The sequence below is a fragment of the Dromiciops gliroides genome, chromosome 1 (assembly GCF_019393635.1).
Source record: "Dromiciops gliroides isolate mDroGli1 chromosome 1, mDroGli1.pri, whole genome shotgun sequence".
Lineage (NCBI taxonomy): Eukaryota > Metazoa > Chordata > Mammalia > Microbiotheria > Microbiotheriidae > Dromiciops > Dromiciops gliroides.
The window spans coordinates 49,552,632-49,570,263 of record NC_057861.1 but is presented as its reverse complement, the minus strand read 5'-3'; the positions used below and the strand labels follow the sequence as shown (position 1 = coordinate 49,570,263).

Genomic DNA, 17,632 nt, shown 5'->3' with positions numbered 1-17,632 from the left:
ATGTATGTGTATGCATGTACATATGGGATGTATGTATGTGTAGGAGATATAGATATATGATCAAATAAAAAGAGTTGTCTGGCTTGAAAAGTTCCCCCCACCCTGGCCCCATCCTACCTTCCCAGACTTAGTTACACATGACTCTCCTCCACACACTCGGTGGTCCAGGCAAACTGACCTTATTGCTGCTCAACTCACTCTCTCTCTTCTCACCTCTGTTTCTTGGAATTCCCAGCTAACTCCCCGTGAGATTTAGCTCAAGTGCCACCTTCTACATGAAGCTTCTCCTGGTACCCCCCCCACACACACACATATCCTCCACCCCACCCCACCCCACCCCGCCCCACCCAGCTGTTAGTCCCTTTCCCTATAAAGTCACCCTTTCTATGTATTTTGTATATTCTTAGGGATGTGTTTTAGCTATTCCCTCGAGATGTAAATGTTGTCTCTGTCTGTAGAAAGTAAGCCCTTTGAGGGCAGGACTACATTATTCTGTCTTGGTCCCTCAGCACAGTGCCTGGCCCATAATAGTCACTTACTTATAAGCACCTGTTTGGTGAGTTGGATTGATCTTTCCAATGCCTCTGCGAGAGAGGCAGGGAAGGGCTTATTTTCTTCATTTTACAGATGAGAAATTGAGTGATTTGAGGGTCAATAAGCAAAGGGACTCGGGTGCAAATGCCAAAGCCTCTGAAGACCTTTGATTTAGCGGTCCAAGCCTTTTCGCCAGTTGGCAGGAGCTCCAAACTTTGTATTCCCCGGTGATAGTGTTCTAGCCAGAGGGGCTGCTGGATTTGAACCAGGTGTGTGTGGGGAAAAAGGATTAGCCTTTGTTATTGGTCATCCCACAGCTCCCTATGGGAGGCTGGAGGGCCTCGGACTCTCCAGCTCTTTGAGACCAAGAAGACTTTAATAGCAACAATGAATAGATCGTCTTAAGCCATTTACAATCCAATCTTGGCTCTGATAATTTGATTTGTAGGAAGGGGAGAGGAGCGGAATCCATGCACAGCAGCCCTTTGATAATTTAACAGGCTCCAAAAATATGGAAATCCCTCGCTGGCAAGAGGATGGAGGCTGCCTGCCAAGGGCTAGCGGTGGCCAACTTTATCCAGGGGCCAACTCTCTTGGGTAAATGTCGCTCCTCTTCCCTGCCTGCCACCCCACCCCAACCCCCTATAACAATGTCGGTCTCCAGTTTTAGCTATGTTGAAGATCAATGGGGAAAGGAGGAGGAAGAAAGATGGTAAGAAATAAGTGGCTTGAGCCCAGAGTCTGTCCAATGGGCTGGCCTCAAGAGCAAGCTCAGCTAGTGTGGCAGAAATGACGACTGGCTTTGGAGATTCATTTCACCTCCAGATTTCTCTTAGAAGCAGAGTTGGAAGGGACCCAAGAGATCATCTGAACCTTGGCTTCCCCGTCTGTAAAATGAGAGGGATGGGTAAAGAAATCTCCAAGCTCCCCTCCACTTCTAAATCTTATGATCCCAAAATCCTTTGTGTCATTGATCATCTATGTTCTGTGTACTCAGATTCCTCCTGGCAGGGCCACAAATTGGAATCTTCTTTGTTATAGGTTGATCAGGGGATGAAAGAAATCTAAACAAATCTCCAAGCTTTTTGGAAGTAACTCTTCAAATCAACAGGATTCATTATTTGAATAGTCTGAAAGAAAGTGACTAAAATTGGTCTTCCTTTTTAGTATTTTTCCTTTGAGTATAAAGTCATGCTCTGCTCTGTTATTCGGCCTCAAGGCATCAAAATGAAACTAAAGTATACTAAGAGTTGGGCTGTCTACAAGAGAGAAAGTATGGCATGAGGAAAAGGGGCCTGACCTGGCAGCTGAGGAGACCTGGATTTGAGTCCCTGGCTCTACCCCTTACTTTGAATCCATGTGAATTTAAGCAAGAAACCCTTGCTGGGTCTCATCCTTAGAAGGAGGGGGTGAGACTACACATAAAACTAGGGTTCATGCTTTCTTTCAGTTCTGACACCTTGTGTTCTCAGGGCCCTCCCAGCTCTGACCTTCTGTGTTCTAAGGGCCCTCCCAGCCCTGACATCCTGTGTTCTAAGGGCCCTCCCAGCCCTGACATCCTGTGTTCTAAGGGCCCTCCCAGCTCTGACCTTCTGTGTTCTAAGGGCCCTCCCAGCTCTGACCTTCTGTGTTCTAAGGGCCCTCCCAGCTCTGACATCCTGTGTTCTCAGGACCCTCCCAACTCTGACATTCTGGGTTCTAAGGGCCCTTCCAGCTCTGATTTTCTATGTTCTTTGTTCTAAGGTTCCCTTCAGCTCCAACAGTCTAGTGGAATTGCATGGTCCTAAAACCTAAAGGCAGCCTCAACCTAATGCTTGAATTTGGTGCCAGATTCATCCTCTGGCTCTGGACTAAATATTGAACCCTGACTTAATCTCAATCCCAGCCTCAGTCCTATCCATGTCCTCTTGCTCACAAGAGGAAGCCAGGCAAGAAAGCATGGATGAAGACCCAGTTCAAAGCACAATGGTTGCTGACTGTGATCAGGCTGCTTCCTCTCTGTATCTGAAGAACACCATTTGGACAGACCGCCCACTTAACAGATGGGAACAGTTCTTCCTCTGCCCCCGTGCCTGTCCCACTTGGCTCACTCCCACCAGCTAAGCTGGGCCAGACTAGTCCTGACTCTAGATAGGAAGCCTAATCTCTTCTCTCCCTTGTCTTCAGACCCTTCCCCCTACCACCTCTTCCCCAGCTAGAGGTGAGGGGCAGAGATGGCAGACGGTGAGAAGAGCCAATTCCAAGAGAAGAAGCTGTGGTAACACTTCAACCTTAAAGTGATGGTGAGGAGGCAGTACTGTCTTGGGAGACACATGCAAATATCCCTCAATCATATGCAAATCTATGCATGGTCCTTGGGACTCACTTCTTACACCTGAAATGAGGTCCTTGGGGAAACCTTCATGGATGTTCCAGTCCTTATCAGAGGGGGAAGATGTCTTCCCCCTCTTGTCCTCCATCTTTAAAGGTCTTCTCTCCAGGCTACCAAACCTGGTCCCTTGGACTTCCAATCTGGATCTCTGGGCAGATCCATCCTCTTCTGGGGATCCCAGGAAAGGCAACCTCTCTGGGATGTCTCAGAGCCTCTCTCTAGCCCTGGTAACCACAACAAAAATCTCTCCATCTTAGAACTAATAGAAAATTTCTGGGTCCTCCTTGACCACCTCACACGGTCAACCAGTAGCCACGTCCCTTCCATCCTAGCTCTGACAAATGTCTCAAGTCAGTCCCCTACTTATCACTCTGATGGCCACCACCCTTGTTCGCACTTTCTCTCACCTGGACTTTTACCACAGCTCTCTAACTAACCTCTTTGCTTCTGGTATCTTCCTCTCTATTCCATTAGGTAGAGTGATTCAACAGAAAAGAATGATTGATTTTTGGAATCAGAAGACCTAGGTTCAATCCCAAGCCCTTCCACTTCCTACCTGTGTGGACCAGTCACTTAAGCTGTCTGTACCTCAGTTTCTTTATATGTAAAAGAAGGAGGAGTGTCCCTTCAAGTTCTAAATCTATGATCCCATGACCCCCCCTCCACAGGCCACCTTTAGCCTAACATTCGAGGTCCCCAACAGTCTGCCTTTGCAGATTTAGCTCCCCTTTCCATTTGCTAGGTTGCAAACAAATTAGATAAACGGCTTTCCTTCAGTGTGTCCTGTATTTTCCTCCCTCCTGGAATGCACGTCAGCCATCTTTTCCTTTGAAATTCTCCCCATTTTGCCTCGGCTTAGGTGTCTCTTCTTCTAGGAAGAAAACTCTCCTGATCTCAGCAGCAGGGAGTTTATTGAGCTTTGTGTGTCTTTGTGTGCACATTCTTCTTTGCTATCTCTGTATAATGTCTCAGCTCCCTAATGGACAATGAACTCCATGAGGGCATCTCTTACTCATCTCTTTCCCCCTACAGTGAGTTCATCCCAAGGGCCTGCAATACAGCAAGAAGGACTTAATAAATGCTTATTCAAAATTAATGTCCATTAAGTGCTTGTATAGCACCAGAGGAGGCACTAGTTGAATGAATGAATGAATGGAGAAAAGAATGAAAAGAAGAGACCACCATCTACCCAAAGCTGGCAGGGCCCTTAGGACACAGAATGTCAGAGCTAGAGGGGCTTTAGAACACAGGATGTCAGAACTGGGAGGGCCCTTAGAACATGGAATGTCAGAGCTGGAAGAACCCTTAGAACGCTGGATGTCAGAGTTAGAAGAGCCCTTGGAACAGTGAATATCAGTATTGGGAGGCCCTTAGAGTGCAAAATGTCAGAACTAGAAGGGAAGTTTAGAATCTAGGATATCAGAAATGGAAGGGCCCATTAAAACATAGAATGTCAGAGCTGGAAGAAATCTCAGAGCACAAAGTATCAGAGCTGGGAGGGCCCTTAGAATGCAAAACGTCAAAGATGGAAGGAACTTTAGAACCTAGGATGTCAGAGCCAGGATGGCCCTGAGAATCCTAGAGTCATAAAACAATGAATGTTAGAGCTGGGGGGTACTTGAGAGATGGGAAAACCAAAGCTCACCAAGACTGAATCTCTTGCCCCCAGTCCAGCAGCTAGAGCAGCCCAGGGCTCACAGAGTAAAGTCACCCAGGTAGACCAAGCCATCTCATGGAGCCCCAGGGGGACAAAAGACTGGTTCTCCTGCTTTTCCATTTACTCCTCTCTGCCTACAGAGCTGCAGTGATTTTAGAGAGTAAAGGACTTCTAAATGTGTGTGTGTGCGTGCGTGCGTGTGTGTGTGTGTGTGTGTGTGTGTGTGTGTGTGTGTGTGTGAGAGAGAGAGAGAGAGAGAGAATGGATGTGCTGTGGCGAGGGGCCGTGGGAGAGAGAGGGCACTCCCAGAAACCAGCCTAACTGGACACAGTTGCCCAGGATCAAGTATTCAATAGAATTCAATTCAACCCAACATCTAATAAAATCCTGCTCCGTTCAAGACTCTTAGAGTGGGAAGACTTGGGTTCCAGTCCTCTGAGACTGGTTTTCTTCTTCTCTAAAGAGGAGTTGGACCAGATGGGCGCTAAGGTCTTTTCCAGTTCCAAACCCTATAATTATCCTATAAGCTGTAAAATGAAGATATTAACACTTTCTCAACCCCCTCCAAAGATTGCTAAGAAAATCAAAGTGATTTGTAGTAGTAAGGTATGATCCATAAGTAAATGCATATGTACATCTATAGATATATTTAAATCTCAGATACTAAATAAATGCTATTGTCATTCAACCAAGCAAACAGTCAACAAGTATTTAAGTGCCTGTTATGAGCACATACTGAGGATGCAACAAAAATGAAAGAAATGGCCCCTGGGGGCAGCTAGATGGTGCAGTGGATAGAGCACCGGCCCCTGGAGTCAGCCTCAGACACTTAACACTTACTGGCTGTGTGACCCTGGGTAAGTCACTTAACCCCAATTGCCTCACACACACACACACACACACACACACACACACACACACACACACACAAAACCAAACCAAAACAAAACCAGAAATGGCCCCTGCCCCCAAGGAGATATTCCAGTCTATCAAAGAGAGACAGCATGAACATATGAAGATATACACAAAATTGATATAAGATAATTTGGGGCAAATTGGGAAGGGGAGGAAGAAACAAGCATTTATGAAATGCCTACTATGAGCCAAGCACCATGAGGAGTGCTTGATGAGGAAAGATCTCTTTGTAAAAGGTGACCTTTGAGCTAAGACTTGAAGGAATTCTTTGAAGGTGAAGGGAGGAGAGAGAGCCCCCCAGGCAAAGGTAGGGAGAGGGGTGATGAAGTGTTATGTGACAGGGTCAGTAAAAAGGCCAATTTGGCTGAGCCATCACATGTATGAAGGAGGGTAATGTGGAAAAGGTGGCAGCTAAGTGGCACAGTTGTTACAGCTCCAGGCTTAGAGTCAGGAACATCTGAGTTCAAATCTGGTCTCAGACACTTACTGGCTGTGTAATCCTGGGCAAGTCACTTTACACTGCTTGCCTCAATTTCCTCATCTGTAAAATGAGCTGGAGAAGGAAATGGAAAACCACTCCAGTACCTCTGCCAAGAAAATCCCAAATGAGGTCACAAAGAGTCGGACATGTCTGAAATGACTGAACAACAAAATGTGTAATAAGACTGCCAATGTAAGATGGGTCCAGGTTGTGAAGGGCTTTAAATGCCAAACAATGGAATTTATATCTGGTCCTTCAGGTAACAGAGAGCCACTGGCATTTATTATCATTATTATTACTCATGCCCAGTCTCTCCAACTAATCCCAGGGACTTAAGCTAGCTGGGATGCAATGAGATCTTTGTCCAGGACCTCTGAGGTGTTAGAAGGTGCCCTGAGCAGGCCAGATAGAGCTTGGTTTTGCCTATCTCCTCTTCCCCCAACAACTCCTCAATTAAGGCTGACCAGGACCCCAGAGGGCCCCTGGTCCAACCATCTGCCAAATGCCATGACCCTTTCTACATCATTCCTGACAGAGAGTCAACCAGCTTTGTGATTAAAAACATCTAGGGACAAGGAGCTCTGGCCCCTCCAGACTCTGGCTGTTGTGACAGTCATCTTTAAATCAAATTCAACCTGACTCCTCATAATTGGCCCTGTCCCCACTGGAAAGAAGAGTTTAGGGTGGGTTCCTGCAGCAAGGTCTTTGTCTTGTGTGTTCGCAAGCATGTGGGGAAATGTGGATGGTTTAGTGAAGGTCCTCCTTATCAGAGCACTACTTATTACCACACACACACACACACACACACACACACACACACACACACACACACACACACACACACACAGAGTAGCCACAGAGGCACTGAGGCTATATGTCTTATTCTCCTGGTGATCCTTGGCTCTCTGGGGACTTATTCCTCTCATGTGCCTTTCAAACACCACCTCCTCTAAGATTTTCCGATCATCTGAGCTGCAAGTGAGATTTCCATCTTGTCTGAGCATCTTGTCTGAAACTGTCTTACCGAGTTCTTGAGTTCTTTTCTTGATCACTGTTAATTGGTGCATCTGTCTTATCTCTCCTACCAGGCTAGAAAGTGGGGGTGGAGTGGGGGTGGGGGAACTAGCATTTATTAAGCACCTACTATGTGCCAGGAGCTTTTAACAAATACCATCTCATTTGTTCTTCACAACAACCCTGGAATGTAGGTTCCATTGTTTCCTCATTTTATAGATAGGGAAACTGAGGCAACTGGAGGTTAAGTGACTTGCCCAGGATCGCACAGCTAGTCTGAGGCTGAATTTCAACTCAACTCTTCTTGACTACAGACTCTTGAACCACCTAGTTGCTACAACCTTCATGAGGGCCAGGTCTAGGGACACAGTCAGCTAGAAGTGACCTTAGAACACAGAATTTCAGAACTGGAAGAGACTTAAGAATATAAAGTGTGAGAGCTGGGAGGAACCTTAGAATGTAGCACTCAAATTCAGCAAGCCCCATTAGGGACCTATTATGCACTGGGCACTGTCCTAGGTGCTGAGGATATAAAGACATAAGACAATACCTGCCTTCAATCAACTTACAGTCTACTGGAGAGGAACAGCATGTACACAGATAAATAAATTCAAGATGCAAAAAGAGTCATTTCTGGAGAGGGGGCACTAACAACTCAGGGGAATTGAAAAAGGGTTCACGTCAGAATTGGCAAGGTCCTTAAAATACAGTGTTGGAGCTGGGAGAGACCTTAAAACATAGAGCAAAGAAAATTAGAGATGGAAGGACCATTAAGAGATCATTTAGGGGGGCGGCTAGGTGGCGCAGTGGATAAAGCACCGGCCCTGGATTCAGAAGTACCTGAGTTCAAATCCGGCCTCAGACACTTGACATTTACCAGCTGTGTGACCCTGGGCAAGTCACTTAACCCCCATTGCCCCGCAAAAAAAAAAAAAAAAAGAGATCATTTAACCCCTTCATTTTACAGGGCAAATCATTTCTTCTGAGCCTCGGTTTCCTCACCTGTACAATAAGGGTGATATGATAATTTCTTCCCTATCTACCTTACAGGGGGCATTGTGAAAAGCAATGAAAAGGGGCTTTGTCAAATGTATATGAGAGATTACTACAGCAGGTGCTCAATAAAACTAGATGATTGATTGATACCAAGCCCAGAGCTTCTCGGGGCTCAGACCATTGCTGCTCCCTTCTCCCCCGGGGGAAAGAATGAATAAACCAGGTTCCTTGGGGACCCCCACCCTTGTACTGCCCACGTCTAATCCAAAAATCCTGCCCTGGGGTAACAGGAATTGGCCTTCCCTCTCCTTGCTTGGTCTGACTGTGTCCCCCAGCCCTGGGGTTTAAGCTGATCAGCTTTCACCTGACATAATTCTCCTCTCCATCCCCTTGGACTTCCCTCTTTCTTCTGTCATCTCCCTTGGGATTCCACACCAGGCTCTCTCTGAATCTCATGCTTCACAGATCCCTAGCCTTAATCTCCCATCCCTCCTAAAACCCACGACAGAGGATACCCAGCCCAGACCCTGGTAGGAGCTGCTGTCCCTCCAAACCCTGGTCTATCTCTCCCTCATCTGTGATCACCCACTTCCTTCCCTCCCTCAAAATAGCCCTTTTAAGACCAATATTACCATTAATATGCAAATGTATGTACGATTAACATAAATAGAAAAAACTAGCCTAGTGAATAATAACCAGGGGAACTGGAGTAATACGAGCCACTACAGAGGGTGTTGGAGCATTAATATTCATCTGCTAATATGAATATATAAACCACTTCATAATAATATTGACATTAAGGCATTAACATTCATAGAAAAATTAACGACGCCCACCAGATGCGCCAAATTTTCCAGGCCCTCCCTGGGCCCAAGAGGGAGATAAGAATAGGGTGCTGGGTCCTGGGAAACAGTATGGGGGAGGGGGAAGAAAATTTCCCGAACATCACTGGTTGGCCCCAGGGGCTAGGGGCCAGAGGAGCAGAGGAATCATAGGGATGATGGGAAATAAATGGGGTTGGGGAGGCCAGGAGTGAAATCCCCCCCATCCTATTCCTGCATTCACAAGCATCCTTCCCTGGAAAGAAAATTGATAACCACAAATAGCAGCCCCACATGCCTCCTATCTGTCTCTCTCTTTGTCTCTTTCTGTCTCTCTGCACAAATACACACACACACACACACACACACACACACACCAACTCAGAGCAGAAATTAGGGGAGAGAATATATTTTGCTATAGAATCCTATATTTCTGAACGAGTTGTGTCACAAGGAGCCCACCCAGGTAATGCCAGCATTGGCCTTCTCATTTCCATACAGGCTAGTGACAGATTTCTGCCTCTGTCTGTGGCCTGACCTCAACCTACAAACGCAGACTATATTTAACGGGCTGTTTGTAATGAAATGAGTGTTTTATTCACTGGCTCCCCTCCCCCCTCCCATGCCCTCTTGGCTCCCAGCCCCCACCGTGCCACACCGATCTATTTTCGAGGCCCAGCGTTGTCAGATGGTAACAGGTTTGTTCTGAGAGTGGCGACACACACACACACACACACACACAGAGCAGTTTTATTCTGAGTGCCAACTCAGGGAACGATCGGATCCATCAACAACACCAGAAAATGGTACTTACAAAGCTTACTATGCACCCCCATAGAAAGAACTGATAAAAAGAGCACTTGTGGATTGTACATATACAACCTGGTTTCTGTCTTGTGGAGCGGGGAGGAAAGGGAGGGAGGGAGGGAGAAAAATTTGGAACTCTAAATCTTATGAAAATGAATGTTGAAAACTACCCTTACACGCAACTGGAAAAAATAAAATAAATGTTTGTTGCAAAAAGAAAGAAAAAGAAAAGAAAATGGTACTTAATCCCTCACCCTTTCCAAGGGGCCTCTGGAGTGGTCTGGTCCCCCCTCAAAGAACACACACACACACACACACACACACACACACACACACACACACTAATCTACCCAGCTTTCAGCACCCAGCCCCATCCAGTTTCGAACCAAACTCAAACAGCTGCAAGTGTGACAAAAAGTCGAGGGTGAGAAGTACTGAGTTCCAGGTCCATCTGTGCCACCTAGTCACTAAGTGACCCCATCTAGACCCTTCTCCTTTATAGGACTCAGTTTCCCCAGCTATTAAATGAGGAAAATAGTCACTGCTCTTACTGACCTCACAGGGTGATTCTGAGACCCCAAAAGGATACTGGGCTTGCAAGGTAGTCTTCTGATTGTCCCAGTCAAATGTCCATTATTCCCCTCTTTGGTCATTGTACACCAGCAATTAGGGAGCATTTTTCTCTCCTTGCCTTCAACTCAGCATCACTTAAAACACACACACACACATACACACTTCTCCATTCATTTGCTACCTGCCTTTCTAGAATCATATGATGTAAAATATCAGATTGAGGAGGGACCTAGAACATAGAATGTCAGAATTGGAAGGGCCCTTAGATTAGAGAAATTTCAGAGCTGGGAGGGCCGTTAAAACACAAGATGTCAGACCTAGGAGAACCCTTAGAACCTAGAATGTCAGAACTGGGAAGGCCCTTAGAACACAAAATGTCAGAGCAGGGAGGGCCCTTAGGGGTCATGTCATCCAAAGCCTCATTTTTCAGACAGGGAAATTGAGGTCCCAAATGCAAAGTGGCTCACCCAAGGTTACAAATCCATCAGTGTCTGAACTGAAGCTAGAAACCAGCTCTTCTGACTCTTGTCCCACTGTTCTCTCCATCAGGAACCCCACATTTTCTATTCCTCTCCCTTCCATAATTCTCCTGGATGCTTTCAACCAGATCCATACTTAAGCACAGGACACATTACCCCAGGTCCTAAACTGGTGTACAGGTGACACCTTCTCTATTAGGCCCTTCTCACCACCTCTTCTAGCCCTGGGGGAAGCCATTCTAACTCAAGCCCACTCCTCAGGGAAATTCTGAAACAAAGGTATAATGCCAAGGTACAGAGAGTTCAAAATGGGAAAACCTGCCTCTGAACTCTGCTTTGATGCAAATGGAGCCTTCCAAGGTTCTAGCTGCTAGTCATATGCAGAGAAGCCTCAAAGCAAGAATCAGGAACAGCTGAGGGAACATCTTAGTCTTCTACCCCATCCCCCCTTACATCACCATTGGGGCATGGTACTTCTCCAAATAGGGGTACTTAGATTTACCACCCCAAAGATTCTGTGAGCCAGAACAGCCTAAAAGAGAGAGAGGGGGGAGAAGGTGGGTTATGTCCATTGCATTTGGGACATACCAAGTACTCCTTCCTTAATTCCATCTCCCTGGGTCCAGAAAGTCATTATCCATGATAGACGAGCCCATGATTCTACCTCCCCCAGTGTTTGGACTCTTCTCTCCCTGCCAGGATGATGAAGACTGATTTTGATAGGAGAGTAACATAGAATTAGGGAGGTGTGTGTGTGTGTGTGTGTGTGTGTGTGTGTGTGTGTGTGTGAGAGAGAGAGAGAGAGAGAGAGAGAGAGAGAGAGAGACAGACAGACAGACAGACAGACAGACAGACAGACAGACAAGAAAGAGGAAGGGAAGGTTAATTAAAAAGGAAAAAAATTGCTTCAAGTCTCCCATCACCAAGACAACAACCCTCCCTCCCCTAGTTTATTGGATCACACCTCAGGAGGCCAGGACACCAAGAGAACCTTGTGAAGAGAGCCCTGATCTCCTGCAAAGCTTGCCAGCATCCCTGTGGGACAGCCTCCAGCCCCACCCCGGGTGGGAATCTTTCTAGATAGTGATGATTCATGTTTCACACATGTTGGAAGAGGGGAGGGAGTGGAAAAGGGAAGATTGAGGAATTCGAGTCTGATCAGGGCCCTCAGAGAAGTCCAATATACCCACTTGGTGTCCAGTTCTTGAATCTTTGATCAAATCTAGCCTTCTCCATCACAGGGCTAGACTGAGGGGAATGGGCAGGGGATTTTACTGGGCCAATTTGGGGGTTTTACTGGGCTGTGTTGAGGGGGTCCCTCCACTAAGGGAGTATGAAGACATCAGCCTTCCCTTTGGGAACCCAGCAAAGGCTTCTGAATGAATCAGCCCCCATAGATTTGGTCTGAACATCTGTACAGCATTCTCTCCACATGCCTGCCCCATCAGGAAGGCACTCTGGGGGAAAAGGGCTGCCGTGTTCATGTTTAAGATCCCTGGAAGATGGCATCTGGAGAGGCACACTGAGGGTAGCATGGGTTAGGGCCTTCAGCCAGGGGTAGAAGGCCCAGGCACCTAGAGTTCTTGGGGGCTCCAGTACCTGTCCAAGCAACTGTCACAAAGATCTTCCATGCATGTTTCCACCCCCCTAAATATTCTTGATTGCCCACAAGGGAATTGGAAACATGGATGCCAACAACACAAGCCTCCTATATATACCATGTCAACTCTGTTCATAATTCCTATGCACGGGCATACCCTCACAGAACAATTGATTTAACATGAGCTATCTGAACCCAAGATACAAGTTGAGCCATAAACAATTTTCCCCTCCTGCTATCACTGGATTTTTCTTTATTTTAATGAGATTCTATTCTACAGAGGCAGGTCACCTGGTTGCAGGAAGCCCACCTCCTTCTGGTCTGGGCAGTTTCCTATTTCTCTGTCTATCAAAGCTAGCCAAATGATTCTCATTTCCACACCAGGCTTCTGCCCAGCTCTGCCTTGGAAGGACTCATTGTCTCCAGATACAGGGAACCCTTCACCCCATTCCCCCAACCTGCCTCATCCAGGATTAATTTTGGACATGAGGAAATGGCAGGGAAATGAAAGAGAAGGATGGAGGGTTGGAGGGAAGAAGGAAGGGGAAGAGATGCTTTCCAAATTGGGCAATAGATGGGTGGATGCAAGAGGAAGGGAGAGGCAGACTCTTTTCCCCAAACCTTGGAGGAAGATTGCATTTTCACAAATATGAATGCTCTTCCCATCTATCCTCTCTCCCCACACATACCCATCCCCTTTTTCTTTGTAGTTACCAACTAGCTGGCCTCCTTGGCATCTGTTTGCACACTGGACAGTTGGACCTTTACTGTTTCTGATCTCCCCAGTCTCTCGCACAGGCGCGTCCCCTTTGTGAAAATTACCAATGGGATTCTGTCCGGAGGTTAAAACTTCCTGGTTTGCTCCTGTCAAAAGCTTGGATGAATGGAAAAGTAGGGAGGGGGACCGATCTAATCTGCCCACACCACCCCTAGAAACCCAGGGGGAGTGGGAGGAGGAAAAGAGGGAGGGCTGATGGGGGAAGTGAAGAAGATGAGACAGAGGGGTCTGGGGCGGGGGTTGGGGGGGGAGGAAAGGTATGGGAGAGATGGGGGATGGGATGGAGAGGAAAGGAGGGGGAGACAGGGGGAAGAGAGAGAGTGATGCTGAGGAAGAAGCAAAGGATGGAGGGGGATGATGGAAGGCAGTAGGAGGATAGGAGTAAAAAGAAAGGAAGGGAGACTGGTGGAGGATGGGGGAAAGAGGAAGGAGAAAGGGAAAAGGAAAAGGAAAGATGGTGATGATGGTGATGATAACGATGCCAGAAGGTGAAGTGGGGAGGGGGAGGGATGAGCGAGAGCAGGAGGGCGCCAGGATGCTGGAAGAGGGGTAGCGATGAGAAGGAGAAGAGGGGGCACGCAGGCGGCGGGGAGGCAGCGGGCGGGCAGCGGGCGGCGGGCTGGCCCCAGGGCGGGGTGGAGAGCAGAGGGGAGGGGCGGGGCGGGGGCGCACCTTTGTGCATGCCGGTGTAGCGGTCTTTGAGCACCGTCAGCTCGTAGATCTTGCCGAATTGCTCGAAAAGGGGCTTGAGGTCCTTCTCCTCCAGGTTGCGAGGGATCTGACCAACGAAGAGCTTGATCGCGTCCAGGTCCTTCATGCTGTCCGGCTGGACGGGGGGCTCGGGGCCGCTGCTCATGGGGGAGGCTCTGGACTGCAGGAGTTGTTGCTGCTGCTGCCGCCTCGCCTCGCTCTCCGTCAATCTGGCCATGCCCGAGACCGACACAGGCTGGATAAGAGCAAATGAACGGAGGAGAAAAGCTCTCAGCTGGAGGGGAAGCTCTCGCTCTCAGGCCAGCGGCAGCATCAGGACCACAAAAGAAGCGCTCCGTAGCGACACCTGCTGGCCCGAGACCGGCGCAGCAGACTTTGGCGCCCAGTGCCCCCGCCTGGGAAGAAGGGAGGGAGGGAAAGAGGGAAGGAGTGAGGGAGGGAGGGAAAGAGCATGAGGAAGGATGGAGGGGCTCAAGGCCCAGGAGGTCAGGGAGACTACAGGGATGGCGCTGCGAACGTCCCCTCCCATCAAGGACGGGGAGATGCTTCCCTCCCCGTCTAGCCAGGGTACATCAAGCCACCTCCAATGCCCCGCCCCTGACAAAAGCATCTAACCTTCCAACCTCCTCACCATTCAAAGATACCACTCAGAGCTCCGGGTGAGGGGACAGGGGAAGGGATAGGTCTATGAACATCGTATTTGGGGGAATCTGGGATGAGGGTGAGAGAGAAAGAGAGTAATCTGGTTCCTTTCCAGACCTCTAGAAACCAACACTCTTTGCTCTTGGTCCCTTCAAATGGGGCAGCCCAAAGTAATGGGAAGGGTGTTGGTCTGGAAGTCAAGAGACCCGGATTCTAATCTCAGACTCCCCGTGGGACCTTGGATAAGTCACTTCCCCTCCCTGGGCTTTGGTTTCCTCAACTCTAAAATGAAGGGACTGTGCAAAATGGACTTTGAGATCCCTCCAGCTGTATCCCCCAGCTCTGATATTTTTGTTCTGATGTCCCTTCCAGCCCCAGCATTCAACTTTTCTAAAGCAACTACACTTAATTCAAGAGGGGCAAGGATTAATGGGGAGGGTTCACTCCTTAAGGTCTAAAGGAAGTAGAAATACCTCTTCACCAAAGGAACATCTCCACTGGTCCAGGGAGCTGGGAAGGGTACTCCTCCAAGTCAGGGCACAAATGCATGAATTTGTAAAAGAAACTAGAAAGAAGGATACACTATGCCCACATATCTGCAGCCTCATGGTCTAGAACTAGTTGGGAATGGGGGAGGGGGGTAGGCATAAGAGCTTCCAAACCTAGAACTATCAGCCATTATATTCTAGAAATTCTCTGGCCTGGGAACAAGACTTCACCTTTATGGAATGCAATGGAACATCCCAGCATGATCCAGGCAGAAAAGAGGCAGAGGAAGGGAAGGGAGAGCATAAAAGGCAAGAAGATGTGAAAGGAGGTGAGGAACTCAAGTCAGTATCATGTACAACCCATAATCCAGATCTAGAGAAAAGATGCTTGCAACACATAGATAGGATGGGGCTAAGAGGTAAACTGGAAGTGGATTGTGGGGGGAAGTGTCTGGAAAGCAGCTCCCTGGTTCTCTGGCCACGGGACCTTTTCCTGTTGCAGGTGGCAAATCACCAGACCTGGGAATGCAAAGATCTAGGCTTGAAACCTGCCATAGGGAGAAAAGATTCTTCCCTGTCTTGGAATTAACCAGGGAAAGGAGGGGAGAGCACCCTGCTAGGAAGAACACAGCATCCCTTTCCAATCTCCCCTCCCCATTTCCTCCCATCTCATGGTGGACAAGCAGGAATTGAGTTCCAGAGAAACAGAAAGGGAAGAGAAGATGGGGAGGGAAAAATTGTTTTTCTCTCTCCTGCCTGAAATCTCTCTGCTCCTTGGTTGTGGAATTCATGCTAAGCATTGCTCCGAGTCTGCCCCCCCCCTCTCTCAGAGCAGCCCTTCCTCCAATAGTGATTGCTTTTATAGCACCATCATCTGGAGGTGGAGGAGCTGCTGATTTGAGAACATTTATCAAAGCATTACCCGGGCCAGGGAGTAGGTGGAAACACAGGGAGAGACAGCTTTTCATCGCCGTGGCAGAAACCCAGGGAGGGAAGGCGACAGAGGCAGATGGTCCTGCCTGCCACCTCACCACCCCCGTTCTGAGGCGTCATGGAGCAAGAAGGATCAGGAACCGGGGTCCCTGTTTGTTGGGGGGAGGTTTGGGAGGAGGGGATGTCCCTGGGGCTACTAGAGAAACACCTTGATCCCTAACTCAAATCCTGATGGATGCTTTTGGAGAGAACTTGGAAAGCCCATGTCTGATAGAGGGCGTCCCATTATGGGAGGGACACTGATGAACTGGGGCTGCTTGGGGACATTCCTCCTAGGGAGTGCCTGCTAGCACATAGTAGGTGCTATATAAATGCTAGCTATTATTATTAGTGCTTTCCCTTCAAAATTATCTCTGATTTATCCTGCACATACTGCTTGTTTGTACACAGTTGTCTCCCCCATTAGACTCCGAGCTCCTTGAGAGCAGGGATTGTTTTGTGCCTTTCTTTATATCTTTGGTGTTTAGCATAGTAGGCACTTTATAACAATGCCTCTTGTTGACTCTACACATTCTATGCCCCAGCAGCTCTGGCCTGTTTGCAGTTCCTCATGCACAGCCCTCCATCTTCCCCTCCGTGCCCTTGCATCTCCTGCCTGGAAGGCTCTCTCTCCCTCCTTAGCCCTGCCTCTGGACTTCAGTTTGCCATTGGTTTCCTTTAAGAATCCCATCTTCTATGGGCAGCTTTTACCGTTCCCCTCCAACTACTAGTTCCTCCCCTTCTGAGATTGTCTTCTATCTGGTCAGTGTTATCTCATATATACCTAGTTATTTAGATGTGATCTCCTCCATCAAGATATATTCTCCCTGAGTGTAGAGACTGCTTTTGCCTCTCTTTGAATCCCCAAGGTTTGGCATAATGCCTGGCATACAATAAGTACTTAATAAATGCTTCTTGACTTGACTTTCTAGTTTTATGACCTTGGCCAAAGCTATTTCTTAATTTCAGTTTCTTTATCTGTGAAATGGAGATAATAATCACTGCTCAGACACCCTCATGGTTAGGGTAGGGTAGGGTAGGGTGTTGTTATCAAAGGAGATGATGAGTGAGAAAAGTATCTGTAAACAATAAAGCATCCCATAACTATAAAGAACTTTCCAGCTATAAGGGATGAGAGATTATGCTTTCCAGCTGTCCCTTGGGTGGGGCAGATACTTTCTGAAAAGGAACCTCCTTCCTCTTTCTGACAAGAGTTACCTGGTGCCCCAGGGAGGGAAGGACCTTTGAACCCAGTAATGCATGGCATTTGCCAAGCCTAGAGATTGTTCCTGAAGCACAGCCCATCACAACCCATTGTCAAATAACACATAATTTATCATACAGGTCACCCAAAGAGGTTTCTTTCTCTGCTTTCCAGGAACAAGGAAGACTATGTAAGCTAGTCTACACCTTGTTCCTCTTAGCTTTGGGTCAGGGCCTCTTCTGAAATTCTATTTCTACTGTAACAAGTAGAATTCATTTTTCTTATGTTTCTGTAGCAACTCTTTCAGGGTATTCCAACTTAACAATTACACTGGAAGATTGAATCCCTGTAGAAATCACTGCTATCTTTAATTCTAGGAGTAATCCTGTAGGTGACTACTGCTAACACTTTAGATAATGAGCCCCAACTAGTGTGCTTCCCATGAACTTTCGGCCGGTAAACTCAATTAGCTAGCTCTTAGGAAAAAAATTTAATCGAATATCAAAGGAAGAACAGAGTTACAAAATATTCCCCCCAAAACAATGGTAGGTACTGTCCCACAAATACACAAAGAGTCTGGTACTGGAGG

At 47.6% G+C, this 17,632-nt stretch overlaps 1 protein-coding gene across 1 annotated transcript in view; it reads right to left on the bottom strand.

Moving 5' to 3' along the window:
• CELF5 (CUGBP Elav-like family member 5) overlaps positions 1-14,082 on the bottom strand; it is an 80,593-nt gene extending 66,511 nt beyond the window's left edge. Inside the window, exon 1 of the mRNA XM_043962455.1 lies at positions 13,699-14,082. Coding sequence (XP_043818390.1) covers positions 13,699-13,954 — 256 coding nt within the window. The 5' untranslated portion in view covers positions 13,955-14,082. The remainder of the gene's footprint in view (positions 1-13,698) is intronic.
• Between the last annotated feature and the right edge of the window lie 3,550 nt (positions 14,083-17,632).